At 42.4% G+C, this 16,208-nt stretch overlaps 1 protein-coding gene across 1 annotated transcript; it reads right to left on the bottom strand.

The window, feature by feature from the left end:
* Positions 1 to 852: 852 nt before the first annotated feature.
* LOC123098153 (uncharacterized) lies at positions 853 to 12,256 on the bottom strand. Its single transcript, XM_044520055.1, has 2 exons — positions 11,969 to 12,256; positions 853 to 1,641 (listed from the first exon to the last, which is right to left on the bottom strand). Exons 1-2 carry the CDS (start codon positions 12,079 to 12,081, stop codon positions 1,434 to 1,436), a joined length of 321 nt encoding a protein of 106 aa, XP_044375990.1. The 5' UTR covers positions 12,082 to 12,256; the 3' UTR covers positions 853 to 1,433.
* Positions 12,257 to 16,208: the final 3,952 nt, after the last annotated feature.

The following is a 16,208-nucleotide window of genomic DNA, read 5'->3' as shown; positions in this document are numbered from 1 at the left end:
CGTCCACTTGTGGTGTGCAAACGTGCACACCACAGGAATGTGGCGATAATGGAGGAGCGCTGAGTAGATCTAGGAACATGGCCGATGGTGGTTACAACTTGGCGGCCACAGCACACCTCCGGAGCACCACGCACAGGCGCGGCCACACTATGAACATCAAACGGAGCAGTGGGCCGGCAAGTGCTGGGCGACGCGGCCACGCGGGTGGAAAGATTATCACGCGCCCTCCGGCTCCGCGGCTCGCCCGGGATTTGTCAGGTGCTCCGCGGCCGCGCTTGACCATATGGAAAAGAAACTTCCAGATTCCAGTGGCCCGACTAGCCGAGAGCGGGACGCGAGAGGCAGCGATGGCCGACGGCGGGGAGCGTGGTAGATCAAGCGAAGCAACGACCGGAGGGAGGGGGCGCGGCGTCGGCGGAATGGCAACTGATGCAGATAACGCATACATGCCGCCATCCCCCGGAGAACAGTACAAATATAGCGTTAATTTTAGATAAGTGATGAGCAAATTATGAGCTACCCGGCCCGTTCGAAAATTTTAACTAAAACCACGTCAGTTATTTCCGAACGGAGGTTCAAAGGTTTCACAGAAAAAAGCGGGACGCCGCTTGCACCCCTAACCCTAAGCCCTTGCCTGACTTGTCCATGACAGACGATGTTGCGATAACGCACAAGATCCCGTCGTCTGATCAAGAATCGTGCAAAGGATTACATTGTTACTGCTTCTGTACCGTAGCATGGATAAACTGAACCTAAAAGATCAGATGGCAGGCGCCTCAAGATTTTAAACTATATACAGTATATGTAAGCAGCGGCGGTGCGCCTGAACCGCACTGTTTCTGCTCCGCCTAGGACTAGTTATCCTGGTGATGCATTTACCAGGCATGGCGAGCTCAAGAAACCCAGGCGGCAGGCAGAACATACTTGAAACAGTGTGCGTGAAAGGATCGAGAATTTGAAATGGCAACGCTGTGCAGTGGGACGATCTGCCGACAATAGAAACACAGGAAAAATAAATAAATCTAGGTGAACTGCGACAGAGAAGCTGGAAGCCTGAGATGAAAGATTATATTCACACTTGGTACGCTAAATAACGCTAAAGCGGCTCGCTTGGCACACCGGACCGACTGATGCGACAATTGACCAGATATTTCACATGATTGCATCCACAACCAAAATGCACCAGGATCTGAAGAGATCCGCTTTCATGAGTTTCTAAAGACGGCATTACTTTGCACTTGACACAAGTTTGAAAAGAAGGCGAAAGCTGAGACGAGCAATGTATGTGCATGCATGGACAAAAAGGGAAAACAGGTAATAGATACAACATATTCAAGGGCATAGGTTGAGCCGGAGAATTGAGTAAACCCGGGATTTTTCCTCTTTGTAGTTGAGCCACTTCACTAAAATGTTACAGGGTATCAGAAAGATATTCACATGGACAAGGGCAACAGCAATCTTCGCTCTCTTTTCCTTTTGAGCCTTCTATGCCTAGAGATTTTGAGACTTACTGGGAGAAGGATTCCGAGAATTACAAAGAGGGACGAGAGCTTGAACCATTTCAGGTAAAGTGCAGCATAGCACGACACCATGAGAAAACAGAACAAAAAGGCATAGAGGAGAGCCACCCTCAGGTCCCGCCTGAAAGAGGAAAGAACACGGGATTAGGTAAAACTGAATCAAATGGCAATAAGCAAGTAGGCTGGTCTTTAACTAGAGCATAAGCAGGATAACCATAATGGTCGTTTTTTAATAACCAAAATGAGATCAGCTTATATTTCAGAACTGTAAATAACTAGAGCACATTGCATTGACAATACTACTTCCTTTAGGCTAGTTCGAACTTGATAGCTACTCCCTCCATTCACACGAATATAACATGTTCCAACTTTTTTTTCTGAATCAGATGTATACAGACACGTTTTAGTGTGTTTGTTCACCCATTTTAATTCATATGGAGTCCAGATTGAAATGTCCAAAACATCTTGTATTTGTGAATCGAGGGAGTAGCATTTAAATTTTGCAGATACAACAGAGCGCATTTGCATCAGCTAAACACTCTCTGCATGCTAGTGTGTGCTTCGAAATCAGCCAGGGTTTGCAAATTGTATATCCCCAGGCTCGTTACATGAAACTGCACTACTTTGAATTCAACTTCTCTTTCCTTCATCCTACCATGAGCTAAGTTCAGATATCATTACAAATTTGGTTTAATATGATACTGTTCAATGTTCATTCTAGGAGATAAGGGATATGGAACTACTCCGTTTTAGCGATTAATCCAAATGCAATTATTATCAACAAAAGAAGCTTATTCTGAATAATTACATGATTCTTTGTTTCCTCTAACATTACATGATTAATTTGAATGCAAACCACATGGCCTAATAATCAAACTTATTAGTTCCATTCAGTCCCAGCTGAAATCGCCGGATCGTCATGACCAAAGCGGTATGCAGAAGCCTACATCCCGTACCAGATGAAATTCTAGCCATTCTGGCCGGCTGTACTGGTACCGGTCCATACAGACAGCTCTGCTGATGTTTCTTTATAAAGGCAACAGCCAAACTGATTCTTACCATCACCTGGGAGATTCCACGTTGTAATAATTGCTAGAAAAGGGCAGGGAATATTGGGCCTGTAATCCTTTGCAAATATGGGCCTATAGAGACCTCTTGCTCTTGCAAGGAGACGGCATGCACACTAGTTTGATGCGACAGGCAGTGCACCAGCCAACCATTTATCCCTTTTGCCCATAGTTTTTTTCATTGTTTTTGAAGCAGCACAAAGTTTGTGGAGGAGCAACTCCACCTTGCTGCTACAATGTGTACAGCACAAGTGTTGAAGGAACAGCTTCAACGTGCTGCGCTAGATATCGCTCTAGAGGCGAATGTAGGTTGATAGGGCAGCAAGAGTTCAATCCAGAACTCCTAGGGCACAAGATCTACTCCAAGATCTTAGATAAGAACAACAAGTTCTATTATAGGTAGGGGTACATAGTCTGCCTCCAAAGTAGAGGCGAGGACCTCTATTTATAGGGCTTTGGGAAGCCTTCACATACTTCTACTTATAGCTGGAATACTCTAGAAAACATTATGTAAGTTTCACCATTCTACTCATAGCTACTCACAACTAGAAGACTCTAGAAAACAGTAGGTAGGATAGAAAAGAAAAGGAAAGAAATACTACACTAGAGTGGAAGCATCTAGAAGTAGCCAAACAGATCTGGCATGTGTTTTCTTTCTTCTCATCTAGTGTTCCTCATCATTCTCCCCTGGTTGTTTGGAACTCGCCCTCGAGTTATCTTCATAGAGCGCTTTTTCTGGATGGTAGAGAGTCAAGTCCGCAACATTGAAAGTGTTGGAGATACCCATGTCACTTGGAAGATCTATCACATAAGCATTATCATTTATCTTCCTCATGATAGAGAAGGGCCCATACCTTCGCTGCCTAAGTTTCCCTTTAACACCTAAAGGCAGCCTCTCTTTTCGGAGGTATACCATCACCTTATCACCGACTTGGAATGATTTTGGCCTCTTTTTGCAATCAGCAAGTTGTTTATATTTCTGATTTTGTGCTTCCAAAGCGCCGCGAATCTCTTCAAATAACTCGGTGTAATTATCAGCAAAGGACAATGCTGATTTTGAGTTTCCCCTTGATGGCAGCTTCACCAGGTCCACCACATGTGTTGGAACTTTAGTGTAGACAATGGAAAAAGGGCTCCTTCCTGTGGATCTATGCTTGGAGTTATTGTAGGAGAACTCTGCAAGAGATAAAGCCAAATCCCATTGCCCCTTTCTTTCTCCACAAATGCAACGGATCAGATTACCCAAAAACTTGTTCACCACTTCCGTTTGTCCATCTGTTTGTGGATGAGCAGTGCTAGAAAATTTCAATTCAGTGTTGAATTGCTTCCACAAAGTGAGCCAAAATGCAGCAAGAAACTTGCTATTACGGTCTGAGACAATGGACCTTGGAACTCCATGAAGTCTGACCACTTCTCGAAAGAATAGGTTTGCCACATGATGAGCATCCGTTGTCTTGCGGCATGGGATGAAATGAGCCATCTTAGAGAATCTATCCACGACCACAAATACAGCATCACTTCCTCGTCTTGTTCTTGGCAAGCCCAAGACGAAGTCCATAGAAATGTCCTCCCATGGAGCAACAGGAACAGGCAAAGGCATGTATAACCCTGTGTTCTGGACTTGGCCTTTGCAGGTCTGACATACGTGGCACCGTTGAACGAACTTTCCAGCATCTCTCTTTAGTTGTGGCCAAAAGTAGCGAGCTTCCAGGTTAGCGATAGTCTTGTCCCGTCCAACATGGCCACTAAGATCACTTGAATGGAGCTCTCTAACCAGCTTGTCACGTAGAGAACTTCTTGGAATGCACAAACGATCATTTTTGAAGAGATATCCATCTTGCATCAAATAGTCATCACCTAATGGTTGGCCCCTTGCGTGCTTTACCCAAACATGGCCAAAGTCTTCGTCACCCTCATACAACTCCTTTATTTGACCCATGCCCGGAAGTTCAGCTTCAAAAGAAGTCAAGAGGCATGCACGACGACTCAAAGCATCGGCCACTCTGTTAGTTATTCCAGATTTATGCACGATGAGATAGTTAAACCTCTCAAGATATGCTGCCCATCTTGCTAGCATGCGGTCAACATGCTTTTGATTTCTAAAATGCTTCAAGGATTGATGGTCGCTATAAACAATGAACTCTTTAGGCAGCAAATAGACTTCCCAAGTTTTCAACGCTCTGAAAACGGCGTATAATTCTTGCTGATAGGTACTCCATTTCTGTCTAGCTTCACTTAACTTCTCACTAAAGAAAGCAATGGGCTTCCTTTCTTGAGATAGGACAGCTCCAATGCCTACTCCACTTGCATCACACTCCAACTCAAAAGTCTTGTTGAAATCAGGTAGTACCAAGACAGGAGCTTGTGATAGCTTTTGTTTAATCTCATTGAAACTAGCTTCAGCTGCTTCTGCCCATTGGAACTTTCCTTTCTTCAAACACTCGGTAATTGGTGCCATGATAGTGCTGAAATTCTTAACAAATCGCCTATAGAAAGTTGCAAGGCCATGAAAGCTTCTTACCTCAGAAATGGTCTTAGGAGTTGGCCATTCTCGAATTGCTTCAACCTTAGAATCATCAACACGAATGCCGTCACATGTTATGACGAATCCTAGGAAAAGAAGTTGTGTTTGCAGGAAAACACATTTCTTCAAGTTGACGTAGAGCTCATTTTCCCTTAGTACTTCTAGCACCTTCCGAATGTGATCAAAGTGTTCATCCTCATCCTTGCTATAGATCAAGATGTCATCGAAATAGACCACAACAAAGTGGGATAAGAAGGGTCTAAGGACTTGATTCATTAAGTGCATAAAGGTACTTGGTGCATTTGAGAGTCCAAATGGCATGACTAGCCATTCAAACAACCCTTCCTTTGTCTTGAAGGCGGTCTTCCATTCATCCCCGGGTCTTATACGGATTTGATGATATCCACTTCTTAAATCTAGCTTTGTGAACACTCTTGCTCCACTAAGCTGATCCAACATATCATCCAGACGGGGAATAGGGAACCTATACCTTACGGTGATCTTGTTAACGGCTCTACTGTCCGTACACATGCGCCAAGATCCATCTTTTTTTGGCGCGAGTAGGGCTGGTACAGCACATGGGCTAATACTTTCTCGAATGTGCCCCTTTTGCAACAATTCCTCCACTTTCTCCTTCAATATATCATGCTCCTTTGGGCTCATTCGATAGTGTGGAAGATTAGGAAGACTTGCTCCCGGAATTAAGTCAATTCTATGTTGAATTCCTCTCATCGGTGGCAAGCCATGTGGCTCCCCAAGTATGTTCTGAAATTCTGCCAATAAACCACGTACCTTTGCTGGAATTTCAACAGTCAGGTGCTCTTCTCCCTTTACAACAAGTGCAGCACACAAATCTGCCTCCTTCAAGTCTTCCATAAACTCATGAGAGGTATGGGAGATAGTTAACATAGTTTTCCCCTCCTCCTTAGAGGTATTACCTTCGGGTTTGTTTGGTAAGATAATGATCCTTCTTTTGTTCCAAATGAAAGAGTAAGAATTTTCCTTGCCCTTGTGTGTAGTATCCACATCAAATTGCCAAGGCCTCCCAAGAAGAACATGGCTGGCATCCATGTCAACCACATCACACAACACATTTGAGCGATAATGCTTACCCAAAGAAAGTGGCAGGTTGCATTGTTTGGTGATCCTCATATTCACTCCTTTCTTGATCCATCCAATAGTGTAGGGATTTGGATGATCATGGGTTTCAAGCTTTAAATGGTCCACCAACTTCTGGGAGATAAGATTCTCGCAGCTGCAACTATCAATCACTAGTTTGCATACCTTGCCATTCACCGTGCATTTGCTCTCAAATATTTTCTTCCGTTGTGTGTCATCGAGTTGTGGTGTGGAACATAGGACACGCTGGATCACACATACCACCTCTTCACCTTCTTGACAAACCTCTTGTCCGTCTACATCTTCAGATTCATATTCTTCCTCATCGCTTTCACCATCATGGATAGTCGTGTTAACAAATTTCCTTAGTGGGCAGCCGCTGGATATGTGTCCCTCTTTACCACATTAATAGCACTTTGGGCCTTCATTTGCCTTACCCTTGCCTCTAGTTTGCTTCGGGATGGGCTGTTTTGTCTTTGGTGGAGTGGTATTTTCTTCCACTCTATTAGGTTGGCTCCTAGATGAGCCTTCGGTATGAGGATATGGAGGATATGGAGCCTTAGTTGTCTTTCTCATCCTCACAAACCTCTCTGCCTTTAAGGCTAGAGCTTGTGCTTGATCAACGGACCAGATTTGTTGCATCATCAATCGATCTTGAATAGCATCATTGAGACCATTGATGTACCTTGCAACTTGTTGCTCTTCAGTTTCAGCAAGGTTGCACCTCACTTGTAGCCTTAGAAACTCCTCCGTGTAATCTGAAACAGTCCTATTTCCTTGAGCACAATTTTGAAATTGGATAAATAGGATCTGGTCATAATCAGCGGGCAAAAATCTCCCTTTCAAGAGGCCTTTCATTTGTCGCCAAGTTCTAACACGAGGTTCTCCTCTGAGCCTGCGCTCCTCTTGAACGCGATGCCACCATGCACCGGCTCCTCCTTTCAGCTTGTATGCGACCAAAGGAACTCTACGATCTTCCGGAACCTCCATGACCTCAAAGAAAGTCTCCACTTCATATAACCAATCTAGGCACCCTTCAATATCAACATTTCCATTAAAAGTTGGGATCTCAGCTTTTACCTTGTATGTATCTCTTGCATATGTAGGGTTGGGTACTCTCCGATATGCGTAGAGATCTGCTTCTTCAAGGGCATCATCATATTCTTCACCTTCAGAAGCTTCAACATAAATTGGCCTTCTTGAAGCACGTTGAACAACATGTTGTCGTGGCGGTCTTGCTCCAAGATTACCTCTCCTTCTTCCTTGATGAACATCTTCCTCTTCTTTAGATGAATCTCCTTCATTGGTAGTAGGGGGGACACCCTTTCTTATCATCTCAACCAGCTGACCAAATCTCCGATTAAGATCTTCACGCAGCTCTTTGATTTGTTGTTCCGCAGCATCCATCCTCTTCTCCAATTGCTCCATTGCTTGCTGCAACTTACTCTCGAAGAGGACAACAAGAACTAGTATGGGTCAACGAGGCTCTGATACCACCTGAAGCAGCACAAAGTTTGTGGAGGAGCAACTCCACCTTGCTGCTACAATGTGTATAGCACAAGTGTTGAAGGAACAGCTTCAACGTGCTGCGCTAGATATCGCTCTAGAGGCGAATGTAGGTTGATAGGGCAGCAAGAGTTCAATCCAGAACTCCTAGGGCACAAGATCTACTCCAAGATCTTAGATAAGAACAACAAGTTCTATTATAGGTAGGGGTACATAGTCTGCCTCCAAAGTAGAGGCGAGGACCTCTATTTATAGGGCTTTGGGAAGCCTTCACATACTTCTACTTATAGCTGGAATACTCTAGAAAACATTATGTAAGTTTCACCATTCTACTCATAGCTACTCACAACTAGAAGACTCTAGAAAACAGTAGGTAGGATAGAAAAGAAAAGGAAAGAAATACTACACTAGAGTGGAAGCATCTAGAAGTAGCCAAACAGATCTGGCATGTGTTTTCTTTCTTCTCATCTAGTGTTCCTCATCAGTTTTTTATGGTATGTGTTCCTCACGTGTATATATTAAAAAAGTATATCCATACAAAATTTTGAAAACCAGAACGGAACGCTGGAACACTCCAGTACGAAAACGTTCCATCATGCCAAACACTGAACCAGAATGACAACTGGAATGGAACTATAAGTATGTTCATAATGCGGTGCACCAAATGAGATGGCTATACCTAGCACAACATATATTAGCAACCCCACTAGCTTTTGAAAATGTTATGAGCCTTAATACAATGCATAGGCAGTGAAAGATCTATGTGTGAAAATGCCACAAATATTGCAGACAGAAATTTAAAATGGTTTATTGAGTGATATGCATCGATTAGATAAAACTAAGTACCAAATATGTTTTCACTCCAGAAATTGGTGACACGGCAAAGTATCAACTAAGTATGGAGTGTCACGAATCTGTCCAGATTTTGAACTTCAAACTTGATGTACTTTATGGGATGCTTGTGGGAACGACCATTTGTCAATCCAATTTTACATGCAGATCAGTACAGTATTTTGTTTGGACATGCTCCAAATTCAAGTTTTAGTTTTAGCTTTGGTGAACCATTGGAACCGGAAGGTTAGTGCTTCCCATTCGAGTAGATATGAAACATATATTCATAAAATGTACATTGAAGTTACTTGCACCGAAAGCACAAACATTTATACTTCGATGCTAAGCATAAGCAAATGTCATCAAATGCAGACTGCTTGAAATTATTTGTGCTAAAATAGTGTTCCTAATTTGGCCCAATTGTTCCTGAGAGGTGTAAAGTTAAAAATAGTCGAATCCTGCAATTTTCTATTGAAAGACATGCATGAAAGCAGCAATATTCCGAGCATAAGATTTGTAATGACTTCTGAGTCGCTACCCTCTATGTGCATAGTCTTGTATCATGTTTTGTAAAGCCATATTGAACAATTGGCAAGTCATCAAATTTGCATTGAGCTTTTTATGCAGCGTGGTTTACTCATTTAAATAGACCATGTCAAAACTTAGTGAAAAATAGAACAGAACTGAGAAGAAATAAACATAAGACCATTAACCTTTTTTTTTCCTTTACTAGAGGCTTCTTTCATGCTAACAGAACAAAACATACTTATTCTCTTGAGCTGTAATTATCTGTTATTCTAGAAAGTACACTTTCCTCACAGGTTCAGACTGATCACGGGACTCACATTCTTGCAGTGTTTAACCTAGCTGACTTTACATGGCGCCATGGCTGTTTATGTCTAGCTAGATTGCTGGCAAACTTGCGTTATGCTCAGAACTGGCTTTGCTAGTCATGCGAATTATCAACTTCCCACCCTTGTCAACAACATTAACTCATGGCAACTTCTTAAATAGAAAAGACTAGTATTTCTAAAGATATGCGATTATGAAACAGGAGTGAGGGGGCAACCAGCAAAGCCTCACACTGCCAAGCAAAACACATTATCACAGGCAATAGGAATAGAAATGTCCTCTTCCTTCTAATAGGAGTACCACAAGTTTCTTCTAATGCCAATTTCAAGTTCACTATTTGAATTTCTTTCAAAGAATAGGCAAGGAAAGAAATGGCTTCTCCAGATTAGTTATATGACCCCTCTAAATTAAACCCCCAATTCAAGACCAGTATTCTGGTTATCAAACAGTACAAAAGGTGCTGTTATGTCCTGCGTGGAAAGAATTTGATTAAATGTCCCTAAATCTGTATCACATTCCTGCTTAGGTCAAGTGACGACTTATTTTGGGCGGACCACTAAGTATGCACTATGTGATGTGTACAATTTTAATCCATCCATCAATAGGCAGTAATGGAAAAGTAACATGGCTGTCATCTAGGCCTGGCATAGGGGACTATGTGAAATGCCATGTCGACACTAAGTCGCTGCCATGCTGTGTAACATGTGATGCAATCAAACATGCTTCAAACATGGGTTGTATGGATTTTTTTTAAAATTGAGATAGAGTGATCTCTACCTTTATACTCAAAAAAGGACCTGCCGGGCCAAAATATGAAAGTCAGGTTTACAAAAGCAAAAAGGCAGCCAGGAAAAAAGGAGATTATATGCAGCAAAGTGGAGAATGCAAGCAAGGTACTAAAGTAAAGAAAATGTAAGCAAGCAATAAAGGAATAAACAGATGAGATAGAGGACAATGGCATAAGTGAGTCCTAATGAATGTGGTGTTACAGATGAGATAGAAAGCATTAGTTGTGCATTTATCTTTGATCTTGTCATAGCAGCAGAGGGTTTTCTACTTTTAGAGAATGTGGTGTTACAGCCATTCCACAGTTCAGTAGCCCTAAGTAGCAAACACAACAGACCATAACCTGAGATGGTGTACTCTGGCGGTCTGTATGAACTGCAGTATGTTACTTGACGCAGTCATATCCTCTTACACACTCTCTGTACACCACGTAAAACACAGGCAAGCAGTGCTAAGCAATGTAGCATTCCAACAGACTAAGCGCATTTCGAAAGGACCAAAATATCCAGCGAATGTCAGATTTTTTGGTATGGCGAATCGAACATTTTTCATGGCAAGTTGTGTTCATCGAGAATGGCAAGTTTAGTTGGTGAGCATGGCAAATCCGCCTCAGTTCATTTATTGCCAGGAAAATTGTCATGCTTGCAAACTAAAATTGCCATCCTCTCACCAATATAAATTGCCATGAAAACGGTTCGATTTGCCATGTATAAAAATCTAACGTCAGATTTTTAGCATTTTCGTTTCGAAATCTATGCATGATGCATCTAAGTGGTAAGTGGCAAGTTAGACTTGAGAAAACTTAGCATGGCCTAGCCCACAATAAAGCGACTTGGGCTCGGCTTGACCTTCGATTTAGGGCCAGGTCAGTCTCCAGGTTCAATTAGCAGCCAAGTGAGGACAACTGTGTTTTAGACCAAACCTTGACGTAGGGCAGGTGTCCTGAATGTAGGTGTGTCTGCTGCAGACGGTGCCAAGTTTTACTCATATACTCCCTCCATCCCATAATATAAGAGCGTTTTTGACACTAGTGAGTAGTTATGATAGTGAAGGCACTCAGCTTATTCTTCCTTTTATCCGTCCATTGCAGCATTATTGACTCAGCAACAGGAACCCGACAAACAATGAAAACCCTACAGAAAGTTCTTATTCAACAGTGTTGCTGTTAATACTCCATCTTTGGGAGGGCTTCGCTTCTAAAGCAACCCAAGCAATTCACAAGTTCTAACCAAATGTTAATTAAGCATAGTAGCTTTGCAATTGTCTTGATGCGTGTAAAGCCTTATATAAACTAATAGCTCTTCAGATGATGCCTCCAGCTTGACATTAGTCCATGCACACGCTCCTCAACAGCACTAGTACTCAGAGCAGATCTTGCAAAACCTCGAATTCCCTGCCTTTTGTTTGCTATTATGCCTCTAACTGAACGATTTTACCTCTAATTAGCAGAAAAGATTATGCTTTTCCCACTCAATTAATATCTTCTCATAACCATATCACATAATTCCCAAATAATAAAGGTAATTAAAATCCCTTCCTGTCGTCACCGGCAAGCTATACAAATCAGCGAAGATCCATATAATCAAGGAAGCAAAAGTACACAGCATGAGCTGCAATCTATACCGCGCGAATCCGACCAATCCTCATGTTCAACCGACGAGCACCCAAAAGGGGCATTCAGTTGAAACCAAACCGCGTGAATTTTGAAGAGCGTCGCAGCAGATGCTAGGATAAACAAGAAATCAAGAAGAGGGGGACCGGACCTGGAGGCGATGTGGGGGTTGGGGGAGAAGACGGCGAGGGCCGCGGAGTATGACTGCGCCGACCGGATCTGGTGCTCCCGCAGCTGTTCCACCAGCTTTGCTCGCGTGATCATCTCCTGTCCCCGCTACTGATCCTCAAGGTTGAGCACACTAGCAATTGTTTGCCCAAGCTGCCAAAATTTTCTGAAATTGGCGGAACGAAGGAAGGATCCGGGACAAAGAAAGAGGCGAGCGAGGAGGAAGAAAGCCGAAGAGGATGGGAGAAAAAAGAACTCGTATCATGCGTCCTACCGTTGGCCGGTAGCGCCGTTGGGTCGTGGATGGACGCTCAGGATTAGTTCTTCAGGAAAAAAAAATGCAAAGTGGAAAATTGGGGTACATTTCAGGGGATGCCGCTCCCAACATGAAATTTGTGAAATGTTACTCCAAAATAATCGTACTTTCACCAGCACATGCCGCTCCAAATTAACTCGGATGGATTCGTCGCCATCGACTCTTTGCTCGTTACTTTTGAATTGTCCGGTTTTGACATTGTTTGATGTTCAATCATGGCCATCGGACTGAAAGTTTGGGAGGATGCAATTCTGGGTGCCAATTATTAATCCACCTTTCAACCTCTGATATCCATGGCCGAAAAAGATTGTAGGTATGGTGGGAGATGTAATCAAGCCTGGTGTTGATGCAAAAGCTTTTGCTTGGGAAGTGTGGCACCCGGCTCAAGGAACCGGAACACCCTGTATTTCAGCACAGAGATCAAGCCTTCTGGAATACGACACTGCTTGGCATAAAACAGAACAACTCTTGTTACAAATAATATGGGTACAAGAGTTCGGATATTACAAAGGTTTACATCGGCACGGCGACGCTACGCCAGCTAAGGTAGCTCTATGCTAACAGCGAAATAATATATAGCAGCGGAACAGCGACGACGATGATGGACTCCGCTCCGCAGAGACTCTGGCTGGGACACGTCCTAGCTCGCAGACTTGGGATCCTCGACAAACAATCAATCACGGCATCACCTGCAATCCAACATGACACGTTAGGTGAGTACTTTGAGTGTACTCGCAAGCTCACACCAACCAAAAGCAATCAAGACAGACCATAGCATGGCAATTACATGTTAATTATTAATGATGAACATGATACTACTAGAACAACATGAGAGTGAACATGGCATGTACATGTTAATCATGATATGAACATGATGATATTAGAACTAGCATGCATGGGAGTCGGCGTTTTAGGTCTCATGGACCAACCTACTCATCTCTGAGGTTATCTCATAACCACCATAGGTATCAATCTCACCGTTGTGATCATCACACGATCACCTCATGATTAACCAATATCGTTATCAATGACACCATCATGATCATCACATATCCACCAAGAGCTCAACCTGTTGACACCGATTTCGGCCAAAAGTAAAATATGACGCATAATTCAAATAAAATCATTTACATAAAATGATAAAAACAAAAAAGTGAATTGCCGAATACATGGATAAAAAATACAATGATAAAATAAAAGACCCGAAAATAAAAGGGAAGAAAATGAGCCATATCATCGTATAAATTAGAGGACATATGACTTTCATACACATACGCCATCATCAGCAGCGAAGTTCCAACGTTTAAGCAAATTCAAAGTTTCATAGACGACGCTAATATTGCCAAAATTTTATATCATATTTACGAGCATTATTCTGTCATCGCTAAAAAAAATATTAGCACAGTAATGTTCGCGTAAAATAATATAACGCGCGACGATGTATAAAGAAAATATCAAGCCGTCATATAAATATCAATGAAAAAATGATTTCCCATGTCACTACAATTAATTTGGCCTAGCTAGCCCACGTATACAAATGGCAACGTGCATGCATGGTGCAAGTACTATCAACGTGCATGCATTGTTATGTCTAGATTAATTATGCGGCAAGATTAAGAAGTAATGGACTAATTACCCAGCCCATGGCCCAAACACATACGGATGTCTCCCGGACTGCTAACCCATGCAAAGAGAACTAATAGCCTAATTTAGCTACTTTAATCAAATAGATATTAAGAAATCCACCGAGGAGACTCGGCGTACAATCAGCCACCACGTCCACCACTCCCACGTTCCTGCACACGACCTCCAGTACGTGCGTGCGTTCGTCTCAGGCGCTGGCCACCTATATAAAGGCTAGCACACAACGTTGCCAAGGCTGCTGAAGACCCATCCATCGATCTATCACGCATGTACATACGCTGCAACGCCGCCGTCGCTGCCGGCCGTCCACTCGCCGGCCGTTCGTCTGCTCGCCGTCTTCGCCACCGGCCGTCCGCTCGTCATCGTCGTCGCCGGTCGTCCACTTGCCGTCGTCTACGCACTCGTCGCCGGTCGGCTAGTCGCCGTTCGTCCGCTCGTCGTCTGCACTGCTTGCCTCCGGCCGTCCGACATCCACAAGCTACATATACCGGCGGCTGCTCATCTGCATCATCACTTCACAAGTACGTGAGGGAATCCAGGGAGAGGTGAGATTCATGGCTATATTTTCCCTCACCTCTTGATGGATGATGCTTTGCTTCCACCGTACACCTCATATATGTTCGGTGCTACCCATGTGATTTGTGCTTGATTCGGTCTCATGGCGATCTTGATCCCATGCTGATACAAATCAAGATAATGCATGAGATGCCTAGTGGTCATATATCACTCCTCAATCCTATAATGATGCAAACTAAGTGCACACGATGCAACTAAAATTCTTCTTGTTTTGGTCTCATGGTGATCTTGCATCTCCATGTTGATACAAGTCAAGACCAAAAAATTATGCTCATCTTGTTTTGGTCTGATGGCGATCTTGCATCCCATGTTGATACAATTCAAGAATAAAAATATGTCCATCTTGATTTCGTCTCATGGTGATCTTGCATCCCATGTTGATACAAATCAAGGATAGAAATAGAAATAAAGCTCATATTGATTTGGTTTCATAAAGTCCTATTTTGTTGGAAATTCACATATGTTTCTTCCATATAATTTATAGTCTGGCTAGACCCCTAAATGCATCAGTATAGAGTGTAAAATTGGAACATGCGACTATATGTTCATTAGTCTCAAGAAGTAGCATTATACGTTCGGATTTTATACTAGTGAAAACCCATGTGACACAAAGCCATGACAACTCATTATACATGACTTTTGCTTTTCATAGTTTAGGGTCATATATCTAGACTTTGAGAATTGTCATATACTTCATCATGTCCATGCAAAATATAAACTGATATATATACTTCTGTTTGGTTACACTACGAGCATACAGTTTGTGCTACGTTGGTGATAATACAAGCAACAAGAAATCAACATACTTCACTTGGTTATGCTACGCATGGGCACAATGTTGCTACATGATGTTAGTACTAATACAAGTGAAGTGAAACTTCATAAAATATTCTCATGCACCGCAAATCCGAAGTTATATAAATATTTGACTAGATTCACTTAGTCACATGCCCATATATGATATGTTTGAGACTAGCAAAACTAGTATTTAAGCATAACTCATATGTCATAAAAGAATCCCTCATACAGATTAAAATTAAATCATGCATTCCTCTCATATAGGTGAATGCATCCACAAAACTAAAAGATTATTAGGGTCATAGCCTATGTTGATTGCACTAAACATGGCATAGTGCAATTGAATATGTCATCACCAAATTTCATATAGCCCTCGCATATGATGGCTCGGTGCAACGCTATATACGTTGCTATAAAGTAAATTAAATATTCCGCCATTTCAGGCATGCACATAGAAATCACATGCATGTCAAAATTAACTCATAAAAAGAGTTATGCCCCATATTGCACATACGCACGTTAGCCCGGCTAGTTAACCATTAAATAGATCTTCATATGACTAAAAAGACAACCACTACATATTTGTGATGGTTAATGCGCTAGGCATGAACGCGCTATATGAATGAATATTGTCAAATCATGAATGTTATGCAACGCATATGTTAGCATAGACGAAGTTCAAGGCTTTCTGAGTACGCCGACGTTGAAGACAGCGAGGAGGATTTTTATTTCTACATTTTGTAGTCTTCTTTTATTTCTACATTTTGTAGTACTCGTGTGATGCAATTCTATGTAATAGGATAGTTGGAATTCTTAATCAGGGGTTTTCTCTACGGAGATGTAATTAACAAATCTTTTGTGTAAATGTAAGAGTTCTGGAAATAAAGTA

This window comes from Triticum aestivum, chromosome 4D (assembly GCF_018294505.1).
Source record: "Triticum aestivum cultivar Chinese Spring chromosome 4D, IWGSC CS RefSeq v2.1, whole genome shotgun sequence".
NCBI lineage: Eukaryota > Viridiplantae > Streptophyta > Magnoliopsida > Poales > Poaceae > Triticum > Triticum aestivum.
This window is presented reverse-complemented; position numbering and strand designations above follow the sequence as displayed.

What these genes read in the sequence shown, in the direction of transcription:
- LOC123098153 (XM_044520055.1), bottom strand. Translation starts at nt 12,081, where the DNA reads ATGATCACGCGAGCAAAGCTGGTGGAACAGCTGCGGGAGCACCAGATC. An exon ending in AACCCCCACATCGCCTCCAG is followed by an intron (nt 1,642 to 11,968) that starts GTCCGGTCCCCC and finishes TTCCTCTTTCAG; the next exon opens with GCGGGACCTGAGGGTGGCTC.